The sequence below is a fragment of the Miniopterus schreibersii genome (genome assembly GCF_964146895.1).
Source record: "Miniopterus schreibersii genome assembly, chromosome: 2".
NCBI classification, from domain to species: Eukaryota; Metazoa; Chordata; class Mammalia; order Chiroptera; family Miniopteridae; genus Miniopterus; species Miniopterus schreibersii.
In genome coordinates, this window is record NC_138102.1 from 107998792 (window position 1) to 108023681 (window position 24890).

General features: G+C 40.0%; 1 protein-coding gene across 2 annotated transcripts; it reads left to right on the forward strand.

Moving 5' to 3' along the window:
- Window positions 1-3696: 3696 nt before the first annotated feature.
- TIGAR (TP53 induced glycolysis regulatory phosphatase) lies at window positions 3697-24869 on the forward strand. Of its 2 annotated transcripts, XM_081130117.1 has the most exons (7): window positions 3780-3900; window positions 10392-10459; window positions 12488-12525; window positions 16787-16908; window positions 20652-20729; window positions 21741-21851; window positions 22748-24869. In XM_081130117.1, the coding sequence occupies exons 2-7, from the start codon at window positions 10437-10439 to the stop codon at window positions 23177-23179; spliced, it is 804 nt and encodes a 267-aa protein (XP_080986243.1). In that variant the 5' UTR covers window positions 3780-3900; window positions 10392-10436; the 3' UTR covers window positions 23180-24869. The 2 variants fall into 2 exon arrangements, with proteins under 2 accessions (XP_080986242.1, XP_080986243.1); XM_081130116.1 differs by lacking the exon at window positions 10392-10459 and having other exon boundaries at window positions 3697-3900.
- Window positions 24870-24890: the final 21 nt, after the last annotated feature.

Below are 24890 nucleotides of genomic sequence, written 5' to 3' on the forward strand. Positions count from 1 at the left end.
CGTCCCTTTTGTGTTGCTAAAGGTCCCCCCTTGTTTCCTGTACCAAAAGCTGACAGCCTGACAAATTATTGGAAACCCCTTTACTCGAGTTCCTTTGTGGTTACTGAGCATAAAGTGAGAGAAGAACTGAGGGTCGGGGCTGCAGTTCGGCTCTTACATGGGTGAGACGCCGCAACTGTAGCCGCTGGCCAGCTAATAAAGGCTCCAAAATTCAAACACAAACTCTGGTGGTCGTCTGTCGCGGGTCACCCCAGAACATTCTAGGTCAAATTTCCAGGAGAATCAGTTGGATGGTTCATTCATTCAGGCATTCAGAACATATATATGGGGTATCTATTTACAGGCAGTGTACCCTCACAGTAGGCGGGGTCCCACTGTTAGGGCCCACTGATGATCCTTCCACCCTCACCCTGAGAATGCCTCCTGTTTCCCTGGGAGCTTGTTAGAGATGGTGAATTTGGCCCCCACTCCAGGCCTAGTAAATCAGAACCAATATTTTAACAAGCTCTCCAGATGATTTGTGTGCAAGTGGAATTTTGTGGGGAGCCGTTGTGGCCCCAGGCATGGAGGAGCTGCCTGGGTGAGCTGCAGATGTGCTCCCCTGCTCCCTGGGAGATGTGGGTGAGCTGCTGTGGCCCCAGGCACAGAGGAGCTGCCCGGGTGAGCTGCAGATGTGCTCCTCTGCTCCCTGACCCAGACCTTGAGGCACCAAGGCGATACTAATTTAGTTTGCGGCCTTAAATTCTAGAAAGGCTTATTAGGAAGCTGGCCCTGGCCTGAAGGGTTAAGGGACAGTCAAGCTACATACCGAGCCAAGGACTCAATCCTTCCCAACAAATTCCCATTAGAAGCAGAGACAAAGATAGTTACCAAGGTCTGAGCTCCTGCAGGAGGCAGGATGTTTACGCTGAAGGTATGTTTGCGCAGCCTGGCGAGAACTACTTTGTATCGGGCAAGGGGAAGGATTACCGGGCAAGGGGAAGGATTACCGGGCAGGGTGCTATTCAGCAAAAACAACAGCGCCGGTATAAATTGAGCTTGGAAAATAAACTCGGGGCTGCAGCCGTCACGAGCTGCAGTCCTCCCGGTCCCATGTTTTTTGTGTCTGTCTTTTCTTCATCCTCACCCCTACTCTCGGGGCCGTTCGACTCTGCCGGCGGGCTCCGGCAGAATTTTGAAAAGCACTGTTTTAAACTACTAGATCTTAAAGCTGGCCGCACATTGGAAACAAATGGGGATTTTAAAAGTTGCTGATGCCTGGGCCCCTCCCACAGAAGTTCAGATTTAATTTTTCTGGGATGTAGCCTGGAATTCAAAAGGTCCCAGACAGCCCTGCCAGGCATGGCTCAGCAGTTGAGCATTGATCTAGGATCCAGGAGATCACAGTTCAATACCCTGTCAGTGCACATGCCCAGGTTGTGGGCTCGATCCCCAGTCAGGGGTGTGCAGGAGGCAGCCGATCGATGACTCTCTCTCTGTCTCTCTCTCTCCCTCTCCCTTCCTTTCTCTGAAATCAATAAAGATATATTTAAAAAAGAAAAAAAAAAGAAGGTCCCAGACAGTTCTAATGTGCAGGTAGGTTTGAGAAGCTCTGAATTAGTCCTGTATCAACACTGACCAGCTGTGAGCTTAGACAAATTGCTTAATTTCTCCCTAGGCTACATTTCTCATCTTTTTAGTGAGGATAATATAGCTTACCCTGTCTGCCTCAGAGTTTTCTGAGGGCTAAATGGGACTATAAAAGTGAAATTATTTTGAAACGTGTGACTATCAATCAAAATGTCCCATGCATCACTTAAGTGCTCTAAACCCATCCTCCTGTATGTCAATTGGAGATTCAATGAAATAAATGCATTATTAAATATGAGAATTTAGGTTAAAAATGCATAAAGATAATGTAAAGGTCACATTGTAAAGCTTTACCTGTGTCATAGCTACTGTTATCCCATTTTACCTATCATGCAATCGAGGGTTCAAAGGGACTCAAGTCCCTGGAGGCTGTTAAAGAGAACTTTTTCACTAGATGCTTTTTAAAAAACAGTGAGGGGCAGGGAAGACTCTAATCAAGACCACTGCAGTAGAGGTCAAGACTATTGCAATGGGGGAAAGAGTTTGTATTCAACTCCAGATACAAGAGGGATCAGTGCAGATTTATAGGCAGGGGCCAGGGTGAGGAGAGAATGGAAAATTACTAAGAGGAATTTGATTAGATAGCAAGGGTCAACTGAAGAGGAACTCCTTTAGAAATCAAGGGCGTAAGAAGGAGAGTGTGATTAAATACCAGGGGGAAGGGGATTCTTGATAAGCTGGCTTTGCAGGATTCTTTGGGAAAACTGGGCTCAGGAGGCCTAGGATGAGGTCTAGTCTAGAAGAGGGCTCAAAAGAGTCTGACTGAAGTTTGCTCCAGGGGCATGCCTGCCAAAGTGGAGCTAGGGACTGAGACTGGGTGGTCTAAGTCCACAGACATTGTTACCAGTGAGACGATGAGACCTTGGTTCTTGTCTTCTTGAGGGCAAGATTTCATCAAGAGACAAAGTGTAGAAAAGAAAGCAAGAATTTATTAACCGAAGCAAAAATATACTTAGGACAATGAACCATGGAAGGGCATAGAAGAAGCAATGGGGGCCCGGCCGGGCGTGGCTCAGCAGTTGAGCATCAACCTAGGATCCAGGAGATCGTGGTTTGATTCCCAGTCAGGGCACATGCCTGGGTTGTGGGCTGGATCCCCGTGGGGGGCATGCAGGAGGCAGCCGATCAATGATGACTCACATCATTGAAGTTTCAGCTCTCTCTCCCTCTCCCTTCCTCTCTCTCTGAAATTAATAAAGATACATTTTTTTAACAAAGATACATTAAAAAAAAAAAAAAGAGTCTAGGATGGGCTGCTTTGACTCACTGGGCAGTCAGAAAAGGGGTGCGGGCTTGGAAACAGGTTTACGAGGGGCCCTGGGTCTGCCAGTGCCCGCGCTCCTCTGGCTGCAAGCCCCCCGGAGGTCCCCTGGGTGGGAGGAAGGGGAAGGAGAGGGCGCTGCCGTGCTCCCCAGGCGGGCAGCGCACTGGGGTGCTCCTTTTCAGAGGTTTTAAAGGCTGGGTGTTTAGGGGGGAACAACAGAATATTCATTATGCTGGTGTACCAAAACGAGACTTAGGCTCTTATTTTCGTCTGCCCTTGGGTGTGGTTGGCAAATGGCTCTTAACTGGATTTCTGTTATCTGTCTCTCAGAGTAGGGTGATTTAATCTTTTTACCCTGTGGCTGGGGAGAAGTGCAAACCACTTACTAGTAGGTGTTCCTAGTTTAGGGGAGATAAGGTTTACTAGATGGCCACAAACTGCTGTTTATCTTATTTTCCTCATTCCTCTTGTCCTAGAATCTTTCTAGCTTCTTACTGCGCTGGACACAATTGCTGCCCCTCCATCTCCTGAGCTGGGGTGAGCCGTTAAACATATGACCCAATTTGCCTGGAGCTGTATACCCACGAAGTCAGGCGACTGGATGCGCGCCCGCCGCAAATCAGATCAAGCCGGGATCCAGGTTGGCTCCGTTGTCCGCCGCAGGCGCTGCGGGCCGGGCAAGAACCGCGTCCAACCCCGACTGCAGGGCGGCCCAGCGCCACCTGCTGCGCTCCAATCACAGGCCCGCGCGCCGAGGCGCAAGCGCCACGGCCCTGGGCGGGGCCTCAGCTCTCCCCAGTCTCCACGGGCCTATCAGCCTCCCGCTGCCCTGATTGGCCTTCCGGAGATGACGTCGGCGGGCGCCTCAGCCTATGGCCGGGGAGCCGGCGGGGCGGCGGGGTTTGGCGGAAGTGGTGCGGCGGCGGGGAGTCCGCAGTGCGGAGAACGGCCGGCGCGGTGCTCCAGACGCCAGCAACGATGCGCTTCGCTCTGACTGTCGTGCGGCAGTGAGTATGGCTGTCGCGGGTGCCTTTCCCTCCTTCCCGTCGCTGAGTGTGTTTTGGAGCGGGCGAGGCTCCGTTGGTCTGTCCTCCCTTCTCTTTCTGCTTGCTCACCCCTCGCGGAGTTGGCTCGGACGGGCGCTTTTCTAGGTGTTTTCGTTCGTGCTGTTTCCTTCCGACCTCTCCTCCCCCAGCGGCGCGGAGCGGAGCGGAGCGGGGAAGGCAGGAGCTAATATCATCAGCCCCGCGTGGCACATGAGGACAGTGGGGTCTGGATAAGTGCATGGTCGAGTTCCCAGCTGAAGAAAGACAGCCTTGTCGCCAGACTCCTCTGGGCACCTTTGTGGTACCCAGCAAATTGCCAAGACTGCAGAGTAGCTCCTCGAGGCTATTTATTATAACATTACACGGAGCCAAATGCTGATATATCTTTGGGTCTCATCTTTTTTTCAACACTTTTTAACGACTGCTGAACGGAAGTGAAAATCAGGGTGGTTAAGAGCACAGATTTTTTCAAGCGAGAATCGGGGTCCAGCTGGAAGCCTCGTAACCTGGCCTTCCCCTGACTCACTTAATCTTTCCCACCTCAGTTTCCTGAAACAAGACGAGGATAGTGATGATACCTACCTCGCTGGGTTAATGTGAGAACTAAATGGGAGGAAGATAAAGTGTATAGCACAGTGGCGGGGAAGAAGTATGTCTGAGAATTACATTACTCTTTCTATAAGGACAGCCCTAATAAAAATGCAGTCAATCCTCAAATACATGTGTATGTATAGTTTACCAGAGCTGCATTTTGAGTAGGCACTGCGTGCCAGTGGACTGGGTTACACAGATAAATGAGATGCCATTTTTTTGGGGGGGGGTGTGTTATTTTTAAAGTTTATTGTTGAAAGTATTACAGATGTACCCCTTTTTTCCCCATTGCCCCTTCTACCCTCCCCCCTTCTCCACACTGTGGTCTGTCCATGGGTTATGCATATATGCATATAAGTTCTTTGGTTAAAATCTACCCACCCACTCCCGCCTCTCTGAGAATCGTCAGTCTGTTCCATGCTTCTGTGTCTCTGGATAAGGTCCTATTTTTTACTTCACGGAGCTCACAAGGAACACTAATGTGATTTAACCTTGTCAAGCTGACTTAACTGCTATCTTTTCTGTCCTGTTCTTCTTTTACAGGAAGATAATCTTGGGAATCATCTGAAATTGTCCCTTTAGGATTCACAGGATTTTAATGACTAAACTAGAAATCGAATTGCTCCCTATCTCTTCTCCTCTACCCTCTTCATTTATAGAATGCCCTACCACCACGTTGTGACCTACTTAAGCTCCTAAGCTAATCGGTACCAGGGCAGGAACTACAGGCCTGATTGCCGTTTCTTCCAGTGTTAGAGCACTTCTGGTTCCCTTGACCCAGCCAGCACAGTGTCTGGCATATAATTGAAGCTCAGAAGTTGTAGGGAATCTGGGTTAAAACACCTCTTGAGAAATCAGGTAATCGCTCTTTAGACTCTTAATAAACAATAGTTATATGAATGTGGATTTTATCTTCCTCCTGGATTCTTACAAAAGGCTTGATTTTTTTAAAAAATTGACTTCTCACAGAATTTCTATAGAAACCAATTAAAAAATATCTCAAGAAATTATGTCAGGCACTGTTGTAACTAAATTCTGACAACAACTCAGTGAGGTAAGGATTGCTCCTCAATTTGCAGATAAGGAACTGAGACAGAAGGCATGCAACTTGGTTAAAGTCACATGTCAGATTGGGGTGGTGGCATTTTAACTAAAGCTACATGACTACAGCCCAGCCTCTAAGCCACTGTACTCTTCTGCATCCTATTTTATTGAGTAAAAGACTAGTATTTGTAGGTTGCTCGAATATCACCAGCCATTTTAGAGGCTGCTTTTTATTTCTCTTCATATCATTGTGAGTAGTGATAAGAATAATTTGCTTTGTTCTGTTACATATTTCTGGGAAAGTGGAATGAAAGTGCTGAAATAATCTAAGGATTGTGGTAAGCTGCTTCCCAGTCTGGACCATCTCTTTTTTCTCCTTCAGAATTCTCAAAGCTAAAAATTGATGATTCTTTCAGGAAAAGAAATGATTTCAAACTTGATTGATAATTACCATACTTAAATGTAATGACCCTTACTGGAGTCAGCAAGATTGAATCATTTATGGGGAAATAGGCACTTGGGTTTTCTGTTACCTGATTCTGTATAACTTTAATATAGTCAGAACACCTTGAAACTGATGGCATGATCAGTATTTTTTGAGTTGGATTATTTTATTGAACAGTGTCTCTTCAGGTGATGCAAGAAAAATTTTAAAAAGCAATTTCTTTAAGTTCAACCAAATCCTTTATGAATCTTGTGTTGTTACTGTATGTGTGTGTTTACCTTTCTTCATCATACTTGGAAGTGGAAGTTCCTTGTGTATCATTTTTGGAATAAAATGCCCAAGATTTCAAACTTTAAGTCTACTAATATTGTTAAACTGTAACTTCTCATGATTTTATAGCAAAGCATTGTTGAAAACTCCAATAAGTGTTGGCATTTCCATCACCTCCGCAATATATTGAAGGACCTAGTTCCCTTGAGGTGTTATTTGTAGGTGTTTGCAATCAGTTGCCTGCAGATGATGCATCCATTTCACTTCCATTTTTAACTAGCTCTTAAAACTTAGAATTTTTTTTCACAAAGTAAATTTAATTTACTCTAATGACTTAAAGGTGATGGATTAGTAAAGTTATTGGTAGCAAAACTGATGTTTTTCTTACTCTGCCTCTAGTATCATTTAACTTACTTTTGTTGAATGCTATTCATTGTTCTGGTCTTAAAAAAAACACACAAACAAAAATAAATATTAAATCATCTTTAAATGTTTACAAAGATAACATAATTGTTATGTTACTGTGATATTTGTTTCCTGGGAATGGGGTTGATCCTAGCCTTTGCACCTAGGATTAATCTGTATATAAACAAAAATATACCATGAACTGAGTATTACGTCCTTTGCCCACTCAAACATCTAGGGAAAGTCTACATGTTACTAGCTCTTGAAATCTTGTATATTTTCAAATGACTTAATTGGTGTAGAGGAATTAGAATAAAATGTACTCATGATTAAATGTCAGGTGAGGCTTTACCTTTCCATGTATGCTAAAGCATATCTATTTTGAAAACTCGCCCCAAATGTGTATTAATTTCCCACAATTTGTCTCTTGTGGCACACTGAGTGCTTGTCTGTTGAATTTGAATTCTTTAAAAGGATATGTGTGGGAAATTAAGCTTCCTATGTGATTTCTGAAGAAATGCCATAAAATATAAATCAGAACTAATAAAGAAACACCTTTTTAAGTGAAGAACATTGTGATAATCTACAAAATGAATGATGCCTATTAGTAGGGCCTATAAATGGCTGGTCATGAGACTTCACTACTTGGCAGAAGCATTTGGATTCTTGCAAAGTCGGGTGTTGTGCTTTGGAAATGGATCACACTGCAGATTTTGAAAATGAGCGGTGTTATTCCTGACTCCTTGAAAATATAGCCCTCTGACCTTTCAGCTCCCTTCGCCTTCTCTGTCTCTGTCACAAGTCAAACTTTGGTTAAGGGAGGTAGATTAATAGTAAAACTATTTTAGCCACCTACTTTTCTTTCACACACCCAAACTAACTTTAAACAGTTGCTTCAAGGATTTGTACAGACCTGTTGATAGAGCTGACAAAAGCTGTAAAACTAAATATTTATGAATGTTTTTAGAAAAAATTTTATTTCTGGATTCCTACTCTATAATATTTATAAAGTGATTTGAAGGCAGACGTGACTAACAGAACGCCGGTATTGGTTAGTAAGTCAATAATGTCTGCAACAGTCTCTGCTGAGTTACAGCCAAATGAAGTCCTTCATTATATCAGCTCTTTTTTCTCCTTTCACTAAAAATGGTTAGATGGTGGGGCAGTGCTATCACAAAACTATCCAAGTATTTGGGATTCCATTTTTTATAGGATGACTTTTTTCCCCCCCATTAATGGACATTTTAATGAACTTCCTCCATGTGGCTTCAAGCTACCAGGACACAGGCCCTGCCAACACCCTTTTCTTCTCAGTTCTTCTGCTGAAGAATGTAATGCCTCATACCAACTTTCTCAAAGTCTCCTGGGTGATATTTATCGAAGTTGATGCATGCCACCAGCATTACCTCGACCTCCTGGTGCTTCCTGTGCTTGCACAGGAGGCCGTGGCAGTGACCCACATGGCCCCAACATTTCCCTGTCTTCCTCAGTCTGGATGGCATGTCGGTGGCTGAGATACAAGCTATGGGATGACATTTTGCTGATACAGTCTTTTATCAAATCAGCTATTGGGATTAAATTAAAATCCAGAGCTATCCTTTCAGCAAGTGTACAAGATGTTATTTCTGCTGAATTTGTGTGATTTGTAAGATCTGCACTGGCAATATTTTTAAATTTCTCCTCACCCTTGATTTAAAATTCATAAACTATTATATAAGAGAATTTGTGATCCGTATAAAGTTGGTAAAACCTTTTGAGAGGTTCCTGTATAATAGTAAATGTGGGATGCAGCAGTTCTTTTATTCTTGGTCTCAACAAGATTATGAGGCTGAGACAGGAAGTGAATTCAGTGTTTGAGAACCGTTTTTTTTTTTTTATATATATATCTTTATTGATTTCAGAGAGAGGAAAGGAGAGGGAGAGAGAGATAGAAACATCAATGATGAGAGAGTCATTGATCAAGCCCACAACCGGGGCATGTGCCCTGACTGGGAATCGAACCCCGATCGCCTGGATCCTAGGTCAACGCTCAACCTCTGAGCCACGCCCAACTGGGTGAAAACCATTTTCTGTATTAGAAATGACAGTCTGCTGCCCTAGCCGGTTTGGCTCAGTTGTTAGAGCGTCGGCCCGCAGACTGAAGGGTCCCTGGTTTGATTCTGGCCAAGGGCATGTACCTCAGTTGCAGGCTCAACCCCTGGCTGGCGTGGGAGCAGGAGGCAACTATTGATGTGTCTCTCTCACTATTGATGTTTCTCTCTCACATCGATGTGTCTGTCTGTCTCTGTCTCTCTTCCACTCTCTCTAAAAAGCAATGGCGAAAATATCCTCAGGTGAGGATTAAAAAACCCAATAATAATATATTAGTGATCGTTCCGTATCTTTACATCCCATTTCTCTCTTTTTAGGGGATATAGTTACATAGTATCCCATTATGTAGATACACCACTGTTTATTTGTTAATGCAACCAAGTCTCTGTTAATGGACATGTAGGTTATTTACCATCTTTTGCTGTTAGAAATAATACTATAACAAGTATTCTTTTAAATATGGATGAATGCAGGTATTCATAGTAACAAGGTTGCTGGATGAAAGAGTGAACAAATTTGTCTTTTTTAAAAAAAATATATCTTTATTGATTTCAGAGAGAGGAAAGGAGAGGGAGAGAGAGAGCTGGAAACATCAATGATGAGAGAGTCATTGCAACCCAGGCATGTGCCCTTACTGGGAATCGAACCCTGATCGCCTGGATCCTAGGTCAACGCTTAACTGCTGAGCCACGCCCTGCCGGGCCAAATTTGTCATTTTGGTAGATAATTATAGATGACTCTCCATAGACAGAGTATATACATTGAGGTTCTGTTATTTCCTAGGATTTTCTTCATATTAGGATGATACAACCTCTGGCTGTGCCTTTAAGGAATTGGAGCCAGATAGACACACAAGTAAAAAATTACTTAGCGTGCAGATGATAACTTAGTTGTGCCAGGGTAAAATGGCAGTATGGAGTTGGGGCATTTAAATGGGATGGTAGGTGGGAAATGGGGCCTGGAAGGACGGCTGCCTGAAGAGCTGGCTGCCTGTGTTAGATCTTGAAGAACGAGCACATATTAGCCAGATCCAGCAGTCACTATTTTAATAAGCCCATCGGGATTCTGGTCCACACTCCACATTGAGGACCTCTGCTCCTGGTAGAGGTTGGCAGGTTGGCAACTATACTTGTTAAACAATGGATAAGGTTCCAGGCTGACCTGAGTTTGTGATTCTGTCTTTAAGGTCTGATGGAGTTCCTTTCTGGATCTGAGTAGCTCAGAACCAATGGGAGATTTAAAAAAAAATTTTTTTTAAAGTAGTGCTTCATTTAAAACAAAGTGGGAGTTATCAGCCATCATAGTCATCAGGGAAATACAACTTAAAGTCACAGTGAGATAAACTGTTCAGGTGTCAGATTGGCACAAATTGGGAGCTCTTACTAGGTGGTAGTGAGGATGTGGAACACTGCAGAGTGGTATAAGTTGGTATAACCACTTTGGTATTATATAATGAAGCTAAATATTTGCATACCCTGATCCCAGAAAAATCTAGTGCTAGATATATGTCATTAGGCATGGGTGAGCAAACTTTTTTTAATGTTATTTTCTTTCTAGTTACTTATTTTTAATCCTCACTCGATATTGTTTCCATTGTTTTTCACAGGGAGTGGAGGGGGGGAGAGAGAGACATTGATTAGTTGCCTCCTACATGGGAAGGAGCCTGCTACCAAGGTACGTCCCCTTAGGTCAGAATTGAACGCCAGGACCCTTCAGTCCTCGGGTCAGTGCTCTAACCACTGAGCCACACCGGCTAGGGCAGGTGAGCAGACTTTTATTAACAGGCTAGATAGTAAATAGTTTAGGCTTTTCGGGACATACAGTCTGCCTGAACTGCTCAGCTTCAAGTTTTAGTGTGAAAGTAGCCATAACAATACATAAACAACTGGGTGTGACTATATTGCAGTAAAAGTTTGTTTACAAAAAGAGCTGTTTGCTTATCCTTGAGTGGTTCTCAAACATAAGCATGCATCACAATCACTTGGTGGGGCCCTGGCCGGTGTGGCTCAGTTGGTTGGGCGTTGTCCTGTGCACCAAAAGGTTGCGGGTTTGATTTCCAGTCAGGGCACATGCCTGAGTTGTGGGCTCAATCTCTGGTAGGGGGTGTGCAGGAGGCAGCTGATGTTTTGCTTTCATATCAGTGTTTCTCTTTGCATCTCACAAAATGTTGAACAAAAACAACATGCAGAAGACTACATAGAGTAAGAAGCAATTCATTATAAAGTTCAACAGCAGCGAAACTAATCTATGCTCTACACGGGTGGGAAAGTTATAAAGAAAGGCAAGTAAATGAGCATCCAAAAGTTCAGGTAATGGATCCCCTGCAGGTGGGAGGACATTGTGATGGAAAAGGGTCTAGGAGGCTGGCAATGATCTGTTAACATGGGTGTTCATTTTATTTGTTTATATTGTTTATTTCACTATTTCACAATTTTTTTAAAGATTAAAAAATGCATTAAGTTAAATCTTTGATTTCTATAAACCTCTGTCCAAGCTTCTATAAAGCTCTTATAACTATTGAATGCTTACTAAAAGCTGCAGTATTCTAAACACTTTAATGGTATTCACTCAATTATCTTAAGAATCATGTGAGATAGAGACTGTTACTATCTATCGTTGTCTGACAGGAAGAACTGAAGCACTTGAGCTAAACCTAGCTCCTAGAGCCAAAGCAGTTTTGTTCCTGAGCCTGATATATGCCAATAAAGTTTACTTCAAAGATTTTCACCTCTCTTGGCATAGAAGGATATAAATAGGGGCTGTAGACATTTGATTTTTAAAATGAGAAAATAACTTGTTTTGAAGAAACCTGTTTACAATTTTTATCTCCATTCCCAATTCTGTGTCCAGTGTCCCTACAGAACAAGCCAACTCCTTTCTCAAGGGCAGCCCTCGAGCATCTCTGTGTCTCCAGTGCCTCTCACTCTACTTATTTAGCACGTAGAAAGAGCTTAAGGAGGTTTCAACTGAATTCTCCTTGATAGCTTTTTGTGTATTTGATGCTGGCTTAACTGTAGCTCTACCTTGTCATTCAGTCTTGTCCGTGGAACCCTGCCCCTTTCCCCCTCCAGCCTCAATTGACTGTTACTTTGTGACAAAGTTTCCAGTCCTTTCACCCTTCTGGTGCTTCAAAATTGGTTTGGCTTCGTTTGGTTTTTTCATTCTTAAAAATATATTACCCAAACCTCAGTTCTTCAGCATGTAGATCAGTTCTGCAGATAGTTGTTAGTACTACAAGGTAGAACAGCGTGAGAAGGCCTAGGACCTGGGAGAAGGTTTGTGCGCTTCTTTCCCACTCTACTCAAGTCCTGCACGTGCTCATTCCATTCGGCAGTGGACAGACTGACATATGTTTGGGTTCTACTGCCTGTGAAAATCGTTTTGGTCAACATACTTATTTTAACAATATTTAACAAGATTATTTTTAATAGACTTTCCCACCTTTCACTTAAGATTGATTTGTGATCTATACACTTTAATTTGGGCAGTATGAAATTCTTAGCTTAGCAATTAAGTATATTAAATGATTGTAAATATTAATTTAGAATAAGTTTTACAGGTTAGATTATGAAGTATGTCACAAAGTTCATATGCTATCTTTATGAATATCATTACCTTTCATTGCTGATTTTTTTCTCATCTTAAAAATGACCTAATTTGGTAATAAAGGTGTTTTTTCCCCCCCCTCACCTTCTACTTTAGTGGACAAACAAGATTAAACAAAGAGAAAGTAATTCAAGGTTGGTATACTATTATTTTCGATCTCTCCTTTAGTGTTAATGTGATATGTGAGTGAATCGGGTTTGGTGGGGCAGGGTGGACTAGACTCAACCCTGTATTGTGAGTTGGGATTACAGAATTAAAGCATCACAGTCACAGAAATATGATCAGAGCAGATGGTAACCAAGAGGATTCTTAAGTGAACTGGATGTAAAGAACAGTATTCCACGTTGTTTATGGGTAGTTTCAAAGTGGCCTGGCAGCTGATTAAACCGTCTTAAAATATAACTGCTTGGATTTTATATCTGGGACCGTAAAGCTTACTGGCTGATGCTTATGGTGTTTTTCTGCCAAGATATTTTAATTTTAGGAGTAACAAAGAGGATTAAAAAAGAACTCCTATTCTCACATGGGGTGGTTACTTTGTTCTGAACAGATTCTCCCTTGTGTTAATTTGGGCTCAGATCTTTTAATTTCCCTATGATCTGGCTAGTCTGGCTTTTAAAGAATATTTTGGTGAAGTTTCAGCTAGACATGACTATTTCTGTGCTGTGATTATAAAAGCATTTTGTTTTATTTTTTTGGTTAGGGACATCTGGGGTTGGCAGAAACTGATGTTCATACCCAGTGTGCCTGACTCCCTCTGCTGGGTACGAGTCTGATAAATGAACCTTTGTTTCCAGTGACTTGTGCCCATCCAGGTTATTCTTTTGACTCATGTCCCTGACCACCTTGTCCTGTGGTGCTGCTCATTTGTGTCATTTCATTACGAGTTGACAGTGGAACATGAATAAAAGTTTTCGTGTTTACACTTGTTTTTTTTAGGCTTCTTCTGTGTTCTTTTTCTGATTTTGTAAGGTAGGTGCTTAGTTCTTGGAAGTTATAGCCTCTTCTTTTTTCAGCATTACAGGCTTATGTTTTTTGAAGTACTATTTTGGTTGCATACATACGGTTTTGATATATAGCAGTTTAATAAGTATTCAGCACCAAGTGTCTTAAATTACATTATGATTTCTTCACTGACCTCTGAGTTACTTAGAACTGTTTATTAAATTTCCCAATGACTGGGCTTGCTTTATTGTTGTTTCCTTCATCTTTTATGATTGACTTCCAGTGTAATTGCTTGTGTTCTGACAGTATGGTTTATTTGTTAAAGTTCTTTGAAATTTGTTAACATGCTCAGTTTTTATAAATTTGCTTGAGAAAAATCTGTGTTTTCTAATTGTTGGGTTTGGAATTATATATCAAATAATCAACCTTAGGGTTTTTTGTTGTTGTTGAAATCTTCTGTACTTTACTGATTTTTTAACTTGCCTAAATGACCTGAATATCAGTTTATGAATGAAATATGCTAAATTTCTGGCTGTGGTGGCCAGTTTATCATTTAATATCTGAAATTGTATAATGTATGCTTTGTATGTTCTGCTTTTATATAGTTAGAGGTTATTTTATTAGGCACATACAAGTTGAAAATTTGTTATATATTCCCAGTGAATTAGATCACTGGTTATTTATGGTGATCCTCACAATCCTTGCTGAGACTTTTGTCATGAAGTCCTGCATCCCTGAGAGTGATAGAGCTACTCCCGCTGTTCTGGGGTTGGAATTTGCCAGGTATATGTGTTTCTGTCCCTTTCCTTTCAACCCTTCTGTGTACTGATGTCGTGTTATTACCTCATAAATACTAGGTAGCTGATTTTGATTCTTTAAAAAAATACAATCTGCCTTTTAATTGGCAGAGTCTGTGTACTTTGATTCTGGTCATTGGTATGTGTGGCCGCTTTCGGCTGGTGCTCTGTTCTTCCGTTTTCTCCTTTCCTTTTCACCTGCTTTTACTTCTTAAGGGCTTGTTTTCTCCCCTTATCCAGCCCCTCTCACCTTCCCTACGAGCTTTGCAATGAGAAGCCATTTCTATTAACAGTTAAAATTGTTCTTTAAATTTTTACCATTCATACCTAATAAAGAATAAGATGAATTAGCCCCTCTCCAGAAAAATACCTAGAACTTATGTTACTTTTGTTTAGTATCCATGTCCTATCCTTTTGAACAGGATGTAGCTATTATTATTTAATTTGTTATTTAGACAGTGTTTGTTTAGATTTACATGTATATTTACCAGTTCCTTTTATCATTTCTTTTGTATCCCAGACCTTCATTCCTGAAGTATCTTCTTTGAAAGTTCCTCTAGAGCAGATTGGTTGATGGTAAAGATAGTTTCAGTTGTTTCTGTTCTAGACAGTTCTGTTTTTGTTCTGTTTAATTGCTTTTAGTCTAGGTAAGTTTAGACTGGCAGTTCTTTTAGCACTTGGGAGATATTATTCTGTTGCTTTTTGGCTTTTATTGTTTCTGTTAGGAAGTCTTTTCTCAATCAAATGGTGTTTCATGGTATGTAATTTGTCTTTCTCTGAAACTGCTTTTAAAATCTTCTCTTTGATTTTGGTATTCTACAGTTTATTTTAATATCTCTAGGGTTTGTTTTTTTTTAAACATTTTCTTTTTTTTTTTTTTAAATATATCTTTACTGATTTCAGAGAGAGGAAAGGAGAGGGAGAGAGAGAGAGAGAAACATCAATGATGAGAGAGTCATTGATCAAGCCCGCAACTGGGCATGTGCCCTGACCAGGAATCGAACCCCGATCACCTGGATCCTAGGTCGACGCTCAACCGCTGAGCCACGCCCGACCGGGCTCTAGGGGTTTTTTAAAAAACATCCTACTTGATTTACATTGTGTTTCCTTTATCTGTAGGTTTCTGGAAAATTCTCAACGTATTTCCTCTCCATTTTTTCTTCTCTTTCTGAAGTTCCAATTAGATGTAGGTTAGGAATTGTCATTCTTTCTGTCATGTCTCTGACATATCAGAGACGTGTTCCATCTGTATCCATGCTGCATTCTGGGTAATGACTTCAGGCCCAGGCCTGTCTTGGAGTTTATTAAGCCTCCCTGTATTACTGGATCTCCCTCTGTCCATTGAGGAAATTCTTTTCTCCTTCAGCAATTCTATTTTTCATTATTAAAAGATCTGTTTGGTTCTTTTAGAAAGCCATCTGGTAGTTTTCGATAAGTTCATGTTATTTGCTTTTTTTGTGTGATTCTGTCTTTATGTTACTTTGTAGTCTGTATTTTCTGATTTCGGTGTCGGAAGTGTTACTGGTTCTAAATCTGTTACTGATGGTTCCTGTGACTTTCATTCATGATGGATTATTTTCTTGTGTGTTAAGTCTTTGACTAAACTATTACTTGCTCTGAATTAGTAGAAAACTTGTTAGCCTTTATTGAGAATGATTTGCTTTGAAGAGGATTTGCATTTGATTTTACCACTGACCTGAAACTACATTAGCCTTCTTACAGGATCCCTGGCTTCCAGTAATACCCAGTTCTCCCACTTTGCTTGTCAGTCGGTACCCCAACCCCCATGCTAATATCACAGCAACTCCATTTTCTCATGTTGATATTCAGGTTTCAGCTCAGGGTTTTTTGGTTGCTTTGCTTTGTCTCTTGGAGATTTTCCTCTTATATCCTGTGAGCCTAGGAATGCAACACACACACACACACACACACACACACACACACACACACACTTAGTTCTTTTGTAGTAGGATAAGCCTTCAGAGTATCTAATCAGCCTTTCCTCTGGAAATAGTGGTTCCAAAATATTTTTTTAAATTTATATTTATTGTTAGCATTGCAAGAAATGTTAAAGGGACTGCTGTAATAATATAAGAAATATATATAGAGAAACACAGGCATAAAACAAAATGGCAATAAATAAGTACCTATTAATAGTAACCTTAATGTAAATGGATTACATGCTCCAATCAAAGTATTTTTTAAGTGAAAAAGGAGAAGGGAGGAAAAAAGTAATATAATACGGAACATTTGCGCAGTGGAGATAGAAGGAAAAACTTTCTTAGGCGATGATCCTGCCACTCAAACATAACACCTGAGTTGAGAACAAACATAAGATCGGAGCCAGCATTAATAAAATATAGCTAATAAAGGGATGGGAAAATGTGAAAGAGGGGAAAGCTTGGGACAGTTGAATTTTCATTATCATCTAATTCCTATTAGGCAAACATTGGTTTGGGAAAATTTGAATACTTGAGTCTTTTATAGATTTATAGCTTAATTTTACTTGTCGGTTCTCTGAAAAGTTAAGTGGGAAAGTACCCAAGGAAGCATTTCAATAAAATAGAAATAAATGCATTTATAGTTTCTTCATCTGATTTAATTTGCATGCCTTATATATGTTTTTGAATGATATTGTTCCTTAATACCACAGGACAAGGAATAGATGAGCCTCTTTCAGAAACTGGATTTAAGCAAACAGCTGCTGCTGGTGTATTTCTTAATAATGTGAAGTTTACTCATGTTTTCTCCAGTGATCTCATTAGGACAAAGCAGGTAAGTTTAGAGTCAAGGTTTCGGGGTGATGGGTCAAAAGTTTCACCAGTTGTAACCTTGAAAAACCTGCTCATGGAATCTGTAGGGAATTAATCACACACACACATTACCCCCAATCTTCTCCTCTTCTTGACAGAACTCCCCCCCACCCCATTTTACTTTATTTTGGTAATTTTTAAATTAGAGTAGCAGCTTGGGAAAAGATATCTAACAAGATGTCTTAAAAAAGGCAAAGAAGGTATATCATGAGAGAGAAAGCCAGAAGAAAAGAGACAGGAGAATTTAACTCACGAAGACGTGAGGTGTTGGAATTACTAGATACAGTTTAAAGAAACAATATTACTATAAAGAAATAAAAAACATTTTTGAAATATTTTAAATATCTTTAGGAAACAAGAGTACTATAAAAACAGCCCCAGAAATTTAAAAAAGAACCAAAGCCACTTCTAAAAGCTCAATGGAAGGGGGATTTTGTGACAACTATGAGGGAATAACAGAGTTGGAATTTAGCCTCCCCAAGTGAACAACTAGAAAATGGGACAAAATTTGTGAAATACTCTTTTCAGATACTGGACTTCAGGCAGTGTGGGTTTATGGTCCACAAATGAAATGCAGCAAATGAGGTGAGCCTTAGGATTGTCGTGATTTTCTGCTGAATGCAATTTCCACACTGGTAGGAGAAGCCAAGTAGAGCCCAGTGGTCTCAGTGAGCTCAGGAGATATAGCTTGGGAAGGATAAGTAACTAAATTTGTGGGGCAGAGTACTGGAAGAGAGCTACATAGAGAAAGAAATCTAGAAATATGTATAGGGATCCCGTTAAATCTTTGGTGGAATATAAATCTGCGCACATTTAGGGTGAACCTGCATGAGGCCAGGCAAAACACAACTTCCAGGGGGAGAGGAGTTGCTGAGGAGTTGTAAGCTGAAAAACGCCTAGAGCTTACAGGGTTTGGGAATCAATTTGAGTTTCGACTAGCTAAACTGGAGAGATTTTATTGAATACATAGAGCATACAGGAGAATTGTCATAGGATTACACCTTAATAAGTGAGGATAAACTGTCCTTAGAGGAGCATAATGAGGAGAAATAGAGGATGGAACAAAAGGGCCAAATTTATCTTCTAGAGATGAAAGATACAATATTCTGAATGAAAATTTTACAGGATGTAATTAACAGCAGAATAGACACTGTACAAGAGGTCATTGAACATGGAGACATAGAAACTATTTTAAAATTATAAAAGGGAAAAAGACTGGAAAAGGAAAATAGAAGAGTCTCAGAGAAATATAGTACGGCATCAAGCAATTTAATTTACATGTACTTGAAATCCCAAAAGGGAAGTGGGTGTGGGGGATGAGTATGAGGATTAAAAACAAATATTTTGAATAAATAATGACTAAAATTTTCAAATATGTGCCCAGTGCTAATTCTTTAAAAAATTAGGTGAAATGACTTTTTCTCTCAAGCAGAAGTTGAGGGACCTAAAATAGAGCTACACTTTAATGGTCAGTTGTTTTTGAGTGTTTTTGGTCAGTTGAGTTTTGACAAAGATGCCAGGATAATTCAGTGATTGAAAGAGTAGTCTTTTCTATAAAAGGTACTAAAACACTGTATGGGCTATCCGTATGGAAAAAAGTGAACTTAGACTCTTAGCTCACACAACACAAAAGTTAACTTGTGATTAATCATAGAACTTATCTAAAAGCTAAATTTATAAAACTTGTATAAGAAAACACAGGAGACAAAATGAGATATCACCTCATGCCTGCCAGATTGGCTACCATCAGTAAATTGACAAGTGCTGGTGAGGTTGGGGAGAAAAGGAAACTCTAGTGCACTGTTGGTGGGAACGCAGACTGGTGTAGGCTCTGTGGAAAACAGTATGGAATTTCCTCAAAAAATTAAATATGAAACCACCTTTTGACCCAGTGATCCCACTTCTGGGAATATATCCTAAGAATCCCAAAACACCAGTCAAAAAGAATATATGCACCCCTCTGTTCATAGCAGCATTATTTACAATAGCCAAAATCTGGAAGTAGCCCAAGTGTCCATCAATAGATGAGTGGATAAAAAGCCGTAGTACATTTACACAATGGAATACTAAGTGGCTGTAAAAAGGAAGGAACTCTTACCTTTTGCAACAGCATCGATGGACCTTGAGCTGATAATGCTAAATGAAATAAGCCGCTCAGAAAACAAATACCATATGATCACACTTATATGTGGAATCTAATGAACAAAATAAACTTATGAACAAAATAGAACCAGAGTCATGGATACATGGTACAGACTGACATGTCAGAGGGGAGGTGGGGTAGGGGGGCAGATGGGATGAAAGAAAGTGAAGAGAATAGCCAAAGTACGTGTATGCATACCCCATGGACACAGACAATAATTTGGTTATAGCCAGAGGGAGGGGAGGATAGGGTCTGGGGGGGTAAAGGGGGGAAAAATGGGGGGCATCTGTAATAATGTCAACAATAAATAATAAAAACAAACAGGAGAAAAATCTTTATAAAAGTTTCTTGGGACAAAGCTGATAATTCTACAGAATTGTTGGAAGATAATAAATTATCAGATCCAGAAAGTATAGCAAACCCCAGTCAGAATAAAGAAAAACCCATATCTACACTTATAACAAAATTGCAAAACTCCAAAGAATAAGAAGGAAAAGCATTATCTATCAAAGATCAGTATTAAACTATCAACAAATTTGTCAGCATCAATAATGATTCCTTCCTTTAATGTGCTGAGAGACAATAGGATTAACCTTGAGTTTTATACCCAGCAAAACATTTTCTAAGTGTAGGTGAAATGAGGACATTTCAGACAAATAGGCTGTAAAGAACTTTAAAGGATAACCGAAGAAGAAAAATAATTCCAGAAGGAAAGTCTGAGTTTCAGAAAAGAACGATGAGCAAAGAAATTGCCAAAGGTTAGGTGAATATAAATAACTATTGACAATATGAAACAGTTATGATGATGATGTCTAATTTTGTGGGGAGGGCATTAAAAAACAAGGCAGGTTGTGGACTTAATTAGTACAGTTTTGCAAATACATGTCTCTTGTCCATTAAAAAGAACCAGCCAAACAATGAGAAGGAAATGTGAACAAAAATAAATAAAAACAAAAGGCAGCAGAAATAACCTGGGAGTAATCTGATAATGGGAGTTACCAGCCATAGGCTTTAAAATAAACACTTAATGCATGGGTAAAAGACATTGAGAATTGCAGCAGAGGAAACTGTAAACAAGAATCAAATGCAAATTCTAGAATTGAAAATAAAACTAAAATTAAGACTGAATGGATTTAACAGCAATTTAGACACACCTGAGCTAGAACCTTTTCTGTAAAGAACCAGATTGTAAATATTTTAAGTTTTGTGGGCCATATGGTCTGACAGCTGTTCAGCTCTGCTGTTTCACTGTGAAAGCAGCCATAAACAATACATAAATGTCTGTTTTGTAGTAAAACTTTATTTACAAAAACAAGTGATGGTCTGGATTTGGTCTATAGGCTGTAGTTTGCTGACTTGTGAACTAGAAGTTAGGGTAGAAGGAAATAGGAAAATCTGGCATGAGGAGACAAAGGATGAACAGTACAAAGAGAGGCAGCTTTTGCAAAGGAAAATTATTTCTAGTTCATTTTTATTCACTAAGAAAGCATGTATTATTTTGACGTTTTGGCCAGAATGATTATTTTTAGGAGAAGAGAATCATTTGTCTTTTGATTTTTCAGACCGTGCATGGGATTTTGGAGAAGAGCAAATGTTGCCAAGACATGACAGTGAAGTATGATTCAAGACTTCGAGAAAGAGTGAGTAACTTATGTATTATTCTTTACCATAAATTATCAATAACCACCTCAGGTTATCACATGGCTAAAAATTCATTCCTGCTACAGATATGGAAACAGGTAACATTTGTTGAGAATTTATGAGGTAACAGTCACTGTTACATACTCTCATAGATAGCATGAATATCATTAAAATCATATGACACATTTTTTTTCAATATTTTTTAATCACTGGAGTATATGTTCATTGGTTTTTTGTTGTTCTTTTAGAAGAGAGAGGAAGGGAGAGAGACAGACAGATGGACATTGATGTGAGAGAAGCATTGTTCGGTTGCCTCCCGTATGCTCCCTCACTGGGGATCGAACCTACAACCTAGGTATGCGCCCTGATCAGGAATCGAACACACAACCTTTTTTGTGTATGGGACGACACTCCAACCAACTGCACCACCTGGCCAGGCGAAATCATATTATATACATCTTAAATTATAAAAGCAAGGTATATTTGTAAGAATTTAACACAGTACAGAAGAGTTTAAACTAAAATTGTAAAGCTCTCTCCCTCAGCTTCCCAGTTCTACTCCTTGATTTTAAGCAATAATAGTCCATTTTATATACCAGAAATGAATCTTTCTGAAACTGTGATTTAGTTAAAAGCCTGAGTAATTGCATCCTCTCTAATGATTTCAGTTAATTGGCTGATGATTTCCAAGCAGGTACTTTTAGCTTAGATCTCTGACCTGAGCTGCACACTCATGTATCCGGCTGCTTACTGTTCACTTCTGTTTGAATACCCTGCAGCTACTTCCCACTCAGTGGGCTGCACTCTCCTTTCTCCACCCAGCTCCTGCTTTACCCAATTGTTCAAACCATTCCTTCTTGACTCTTTTCTGTCTCTCACACTGCACATCTGTCCTCATCTTGTCAATTCTACCTCTAAATAGTTCTTGAATCCTCATTTCTCTTCAAACTTGTACTTAATTGTCGTATTGCAAATTCACTGGAGGCACTTTTGTCTGTTGGACATTGCAGAAATACGGGGTTGCAGAAGGCAAGGGCCTGAGTGAGCTCAAGGCAATGGCCAAAGCAGCTGGGGAAGAATGCCCTGGGTTCACACCGCCCGGAGGAGAGACCTTGGACGAGGTTCGTAGCCCTGGGGCATGCTGATGAATTTGCCAATGGCACAGAAGCTGAAATCTGACCCTTTTTTGTAAATTAGATGTTCCTAAATTTTACCTAAGCATTTTGAAAATTGCTTGGTTTCTAAAACAACTCTGTGTGATGTCTTTTTTTTTTTTTTCTTTTTAAGCTACCCTACCTTTCCTGTTGACTGTTAAGTTGGCAGTCGTAGCTAATAGTGTATTTAAAGGATGGGTGTTTTTAGGTGTTACTGATAAGAAAACTCTTTGCATATGAAGCGGTAACTTCAGCAGTGGTAATGGGAGTCAGTAAGCAAATGGTCAAGGAGACTGACAGGCAAAACACCTGAGAGGCAAACTAACTCAAACCTCCGTCTTCAGGCCTCTACCGCCTCTCCGGCTCTGTGACCACATTGCCATACTTGCATTTCTTTGGACCGTTCTGCCTCAAATTGTATTATTGGTGATTTCTCCCCATTCGTAATTTTCATAATTTTCTTGTAAAGACTTTCTATTAATTTAGTAAACGAAAGGGTTTTTTGTTTTTTCCTGTCCTTGTTCTAAGTAAACTGAAGTGTCAGATGTAGTCTCCTAGTTAACACTATTTTATGGGCTTCTGTTTACTTGCAGATTTCCCTGACTAGACTCTGAGTGCTTTGAGTCAGGAATTAGGGATTGTATCTTAATCTTCTTTGCCCCCAGTGTGCTTCTATAGTTCCAGAAGTATGGTGGGCACTTACTAATGCACGTGGAACTACTGATTGAATAAATAGAAATATAGCGGTTGATCTGCTCATATAATACTTACATTGACATATTAGAAAAATCCAGTCAGGTTTTAGGTTTATGTTTTAAGACAGTCATTAGTATCACTTTTTTTCGCCTTTTCTCTCCTTGTAGGTGAAGATGCGTGGAAAAGACTTTTTTGGATTTCTTTGTCAACTCATCCTAAAGGAAGCAGGTCAAAAAGAACCGTGTTCCTCGGGAGCTCCAAGCAGCTGTCTGGAAACTTCTTTGGCAGAGATATTCCCTTTAGGAAAAAACTGTGCCTCCAAATTTAATTCAGACAGTGGTGCTCCAGAATTAGTAGCCAGTGTCTTAGTTGTGAGTCATGGTGCTTACATGAAAGGCCTGTTCGATTATTTTCTGACTGACCTTGAGTGTTCCTTACCAGCAACTCTGAGCAAATCCGAATTTGTATCAGTCAGTTCCAATACAGGGATTAGTCTCTTTATCATAAACTTTGAGAAAGGAAGAGAAGTTAAACCAACAGTTCAGTGTGTTTGTGTGAACCTACAGGATCATCTAAATGGAGTGACTGAAACTTGCTAAATTTAAATCTACATCAGAATCTAACAATTTTGAGCCTCTGAAGGAGTGCCTTTGACTTTATTTCATCTTCTGCTATCACTGAATTGGAAACGGTTAAAAAGCTGTCTATTACAGCAGATTGTAAAGCTCAAATGGAATCAAAGCCACATAAAACACTAATGGAAAACTATTTAGAATTGACTTTTGTCTGAGTACAGTTAGCAATTTCTAGTGTATTTTACCACCCTGCTTAGTTATGTCTCTGGATTGCAAATGGATGAAGGAACTCAGTATTGCAAATTGGGGGATTAATAACCTGGTTACTCTGTCCTCCCCCTCCTTTTTAATGTTAATATTTTTCTTTAATGTCTGAAAAATCTAGCTTTGTTTTATTGACTCTTGGTAAAATACTGTATGTTTTGTACTGTCTCCATCCAGTACTTGGAAGAAGGAATTATTTATAATTCCCACTGCATATTTATAGTGCCAATGTTACATTTTAAAAGTCCTTTAAATAAAAGGCTTATCATCATAAGTTTATATAAAGCAAAGTGACACTAATTTTTAACATAGAATCAACTGTTGGACTTGTGTACTCTAGAAGCTTTGAGAAGTGGATGAATGCAGATTAGGATTGCAGAGTGGTCTGGTGAGGAGGAAGTTAAAGCATCCCTTGATTTAAAAACATTAAAGTAGGTGAGCAAGAGAAGGTAAAATTCTTATCTAATCTGTAGGCTGAAGGGTTTAGTTTGAGGAAGGCTCTAAAGAAAGTAAATGGTTGCTAGTGTACTGTACAGTAACCTCAGTAAAAGTGGGTGCTTCATTGAAAAAAAAAGGTACTCGGAAGACTGCAAATGTGCAGTTTTTGTGGACGGTACAGATGAGGTTGCCTCTCTTCCCCACCAGATGGCACTGGAGAAACGAGATTTTGGTTAACAATTTTGTATGTATGATTGGACTCTCACAAATCCTTATCTACCCCAGCCTTCAGATGTTGGGTGGAGGGCGACAAAAAGGGAAAAAATGGGGTACGCCTGTAATACTGTCAACAATAAAATTAAGTAAACAAAAAAAATTTATCTAAATGAAGAAGTCTTTTACATGTTTGCTTTTCATTTTGCTTGTTGATGAATGCTGTGATTCCCAACTTAGAAAAGAATACTCAGGTTTGTCAGTTGGCTAAAATCGTGTATGGTCAGCATTTACTCGGAACATCATTGGAATGTGTAAAGTTCGGCATCCTGCTGGTCTCCGTGTGTCTGGTACCAGCAGTTTTCCTACTTGTATTGGAACAGCATGGTTGAGCACCAGGGGAAGTATGCTGCAAATAAAACTTTGACAAAATAAACCAAAAAGGACAAATAATAATAAATATCTACATTCCCATCATCCAGGAGTAATATTCCCCTTTTTAAGACATAGCATACTGTGATGTAAGTCAAATTCCTTATTTAACCAGTTCTCGCAGTCCTGTTCCCCCTGTACTCTGCAGGGGCAACCACCACAGTGAATTTGCATGTGCTCTCTATTCTTTATATTTTCATCTGGTATCATAAGGAAACAGTATTGTTTTGGTGTTTTAAAAATGTGCATAAATATCAAGCTGTCTGTACCCTTTATTTTCACTTACTGTGTCTTGGGGCTCTATGTTGATTTGTATACATCTATTATAACCACTATTCTATTGAATAAAGATGGCACGTTTTGTGTATTTATTCTCCTCTATTAGTGG

What these genes read in the sequence shown, in the direction of transcription:
- TIGAR (XM_081130116.1), top strand. Translation starts at nt 3,872, where the DNA reads ATGCGCTTCGCTCTGACTGTCGTGCGGCA. An exon ending in ATCTCATTAGGACAAAGCAG is followed by an intron (nt 16,909 to 20,651) that starts GTAAGTTTAGAG and finishes TTGATTTTTCAG; the next exon opens with ACCGTGCATGGGATTTTGGA. An exon ending in GAGGAGAGACCTTGGACGAG is followed by an intron (nt 21,852 to 22,747) that starts GTTCGTAGCCCT and finishes CTCTCCTTGTAG; the next exon opens with GTGAAGATGCGTGGAAAAGA.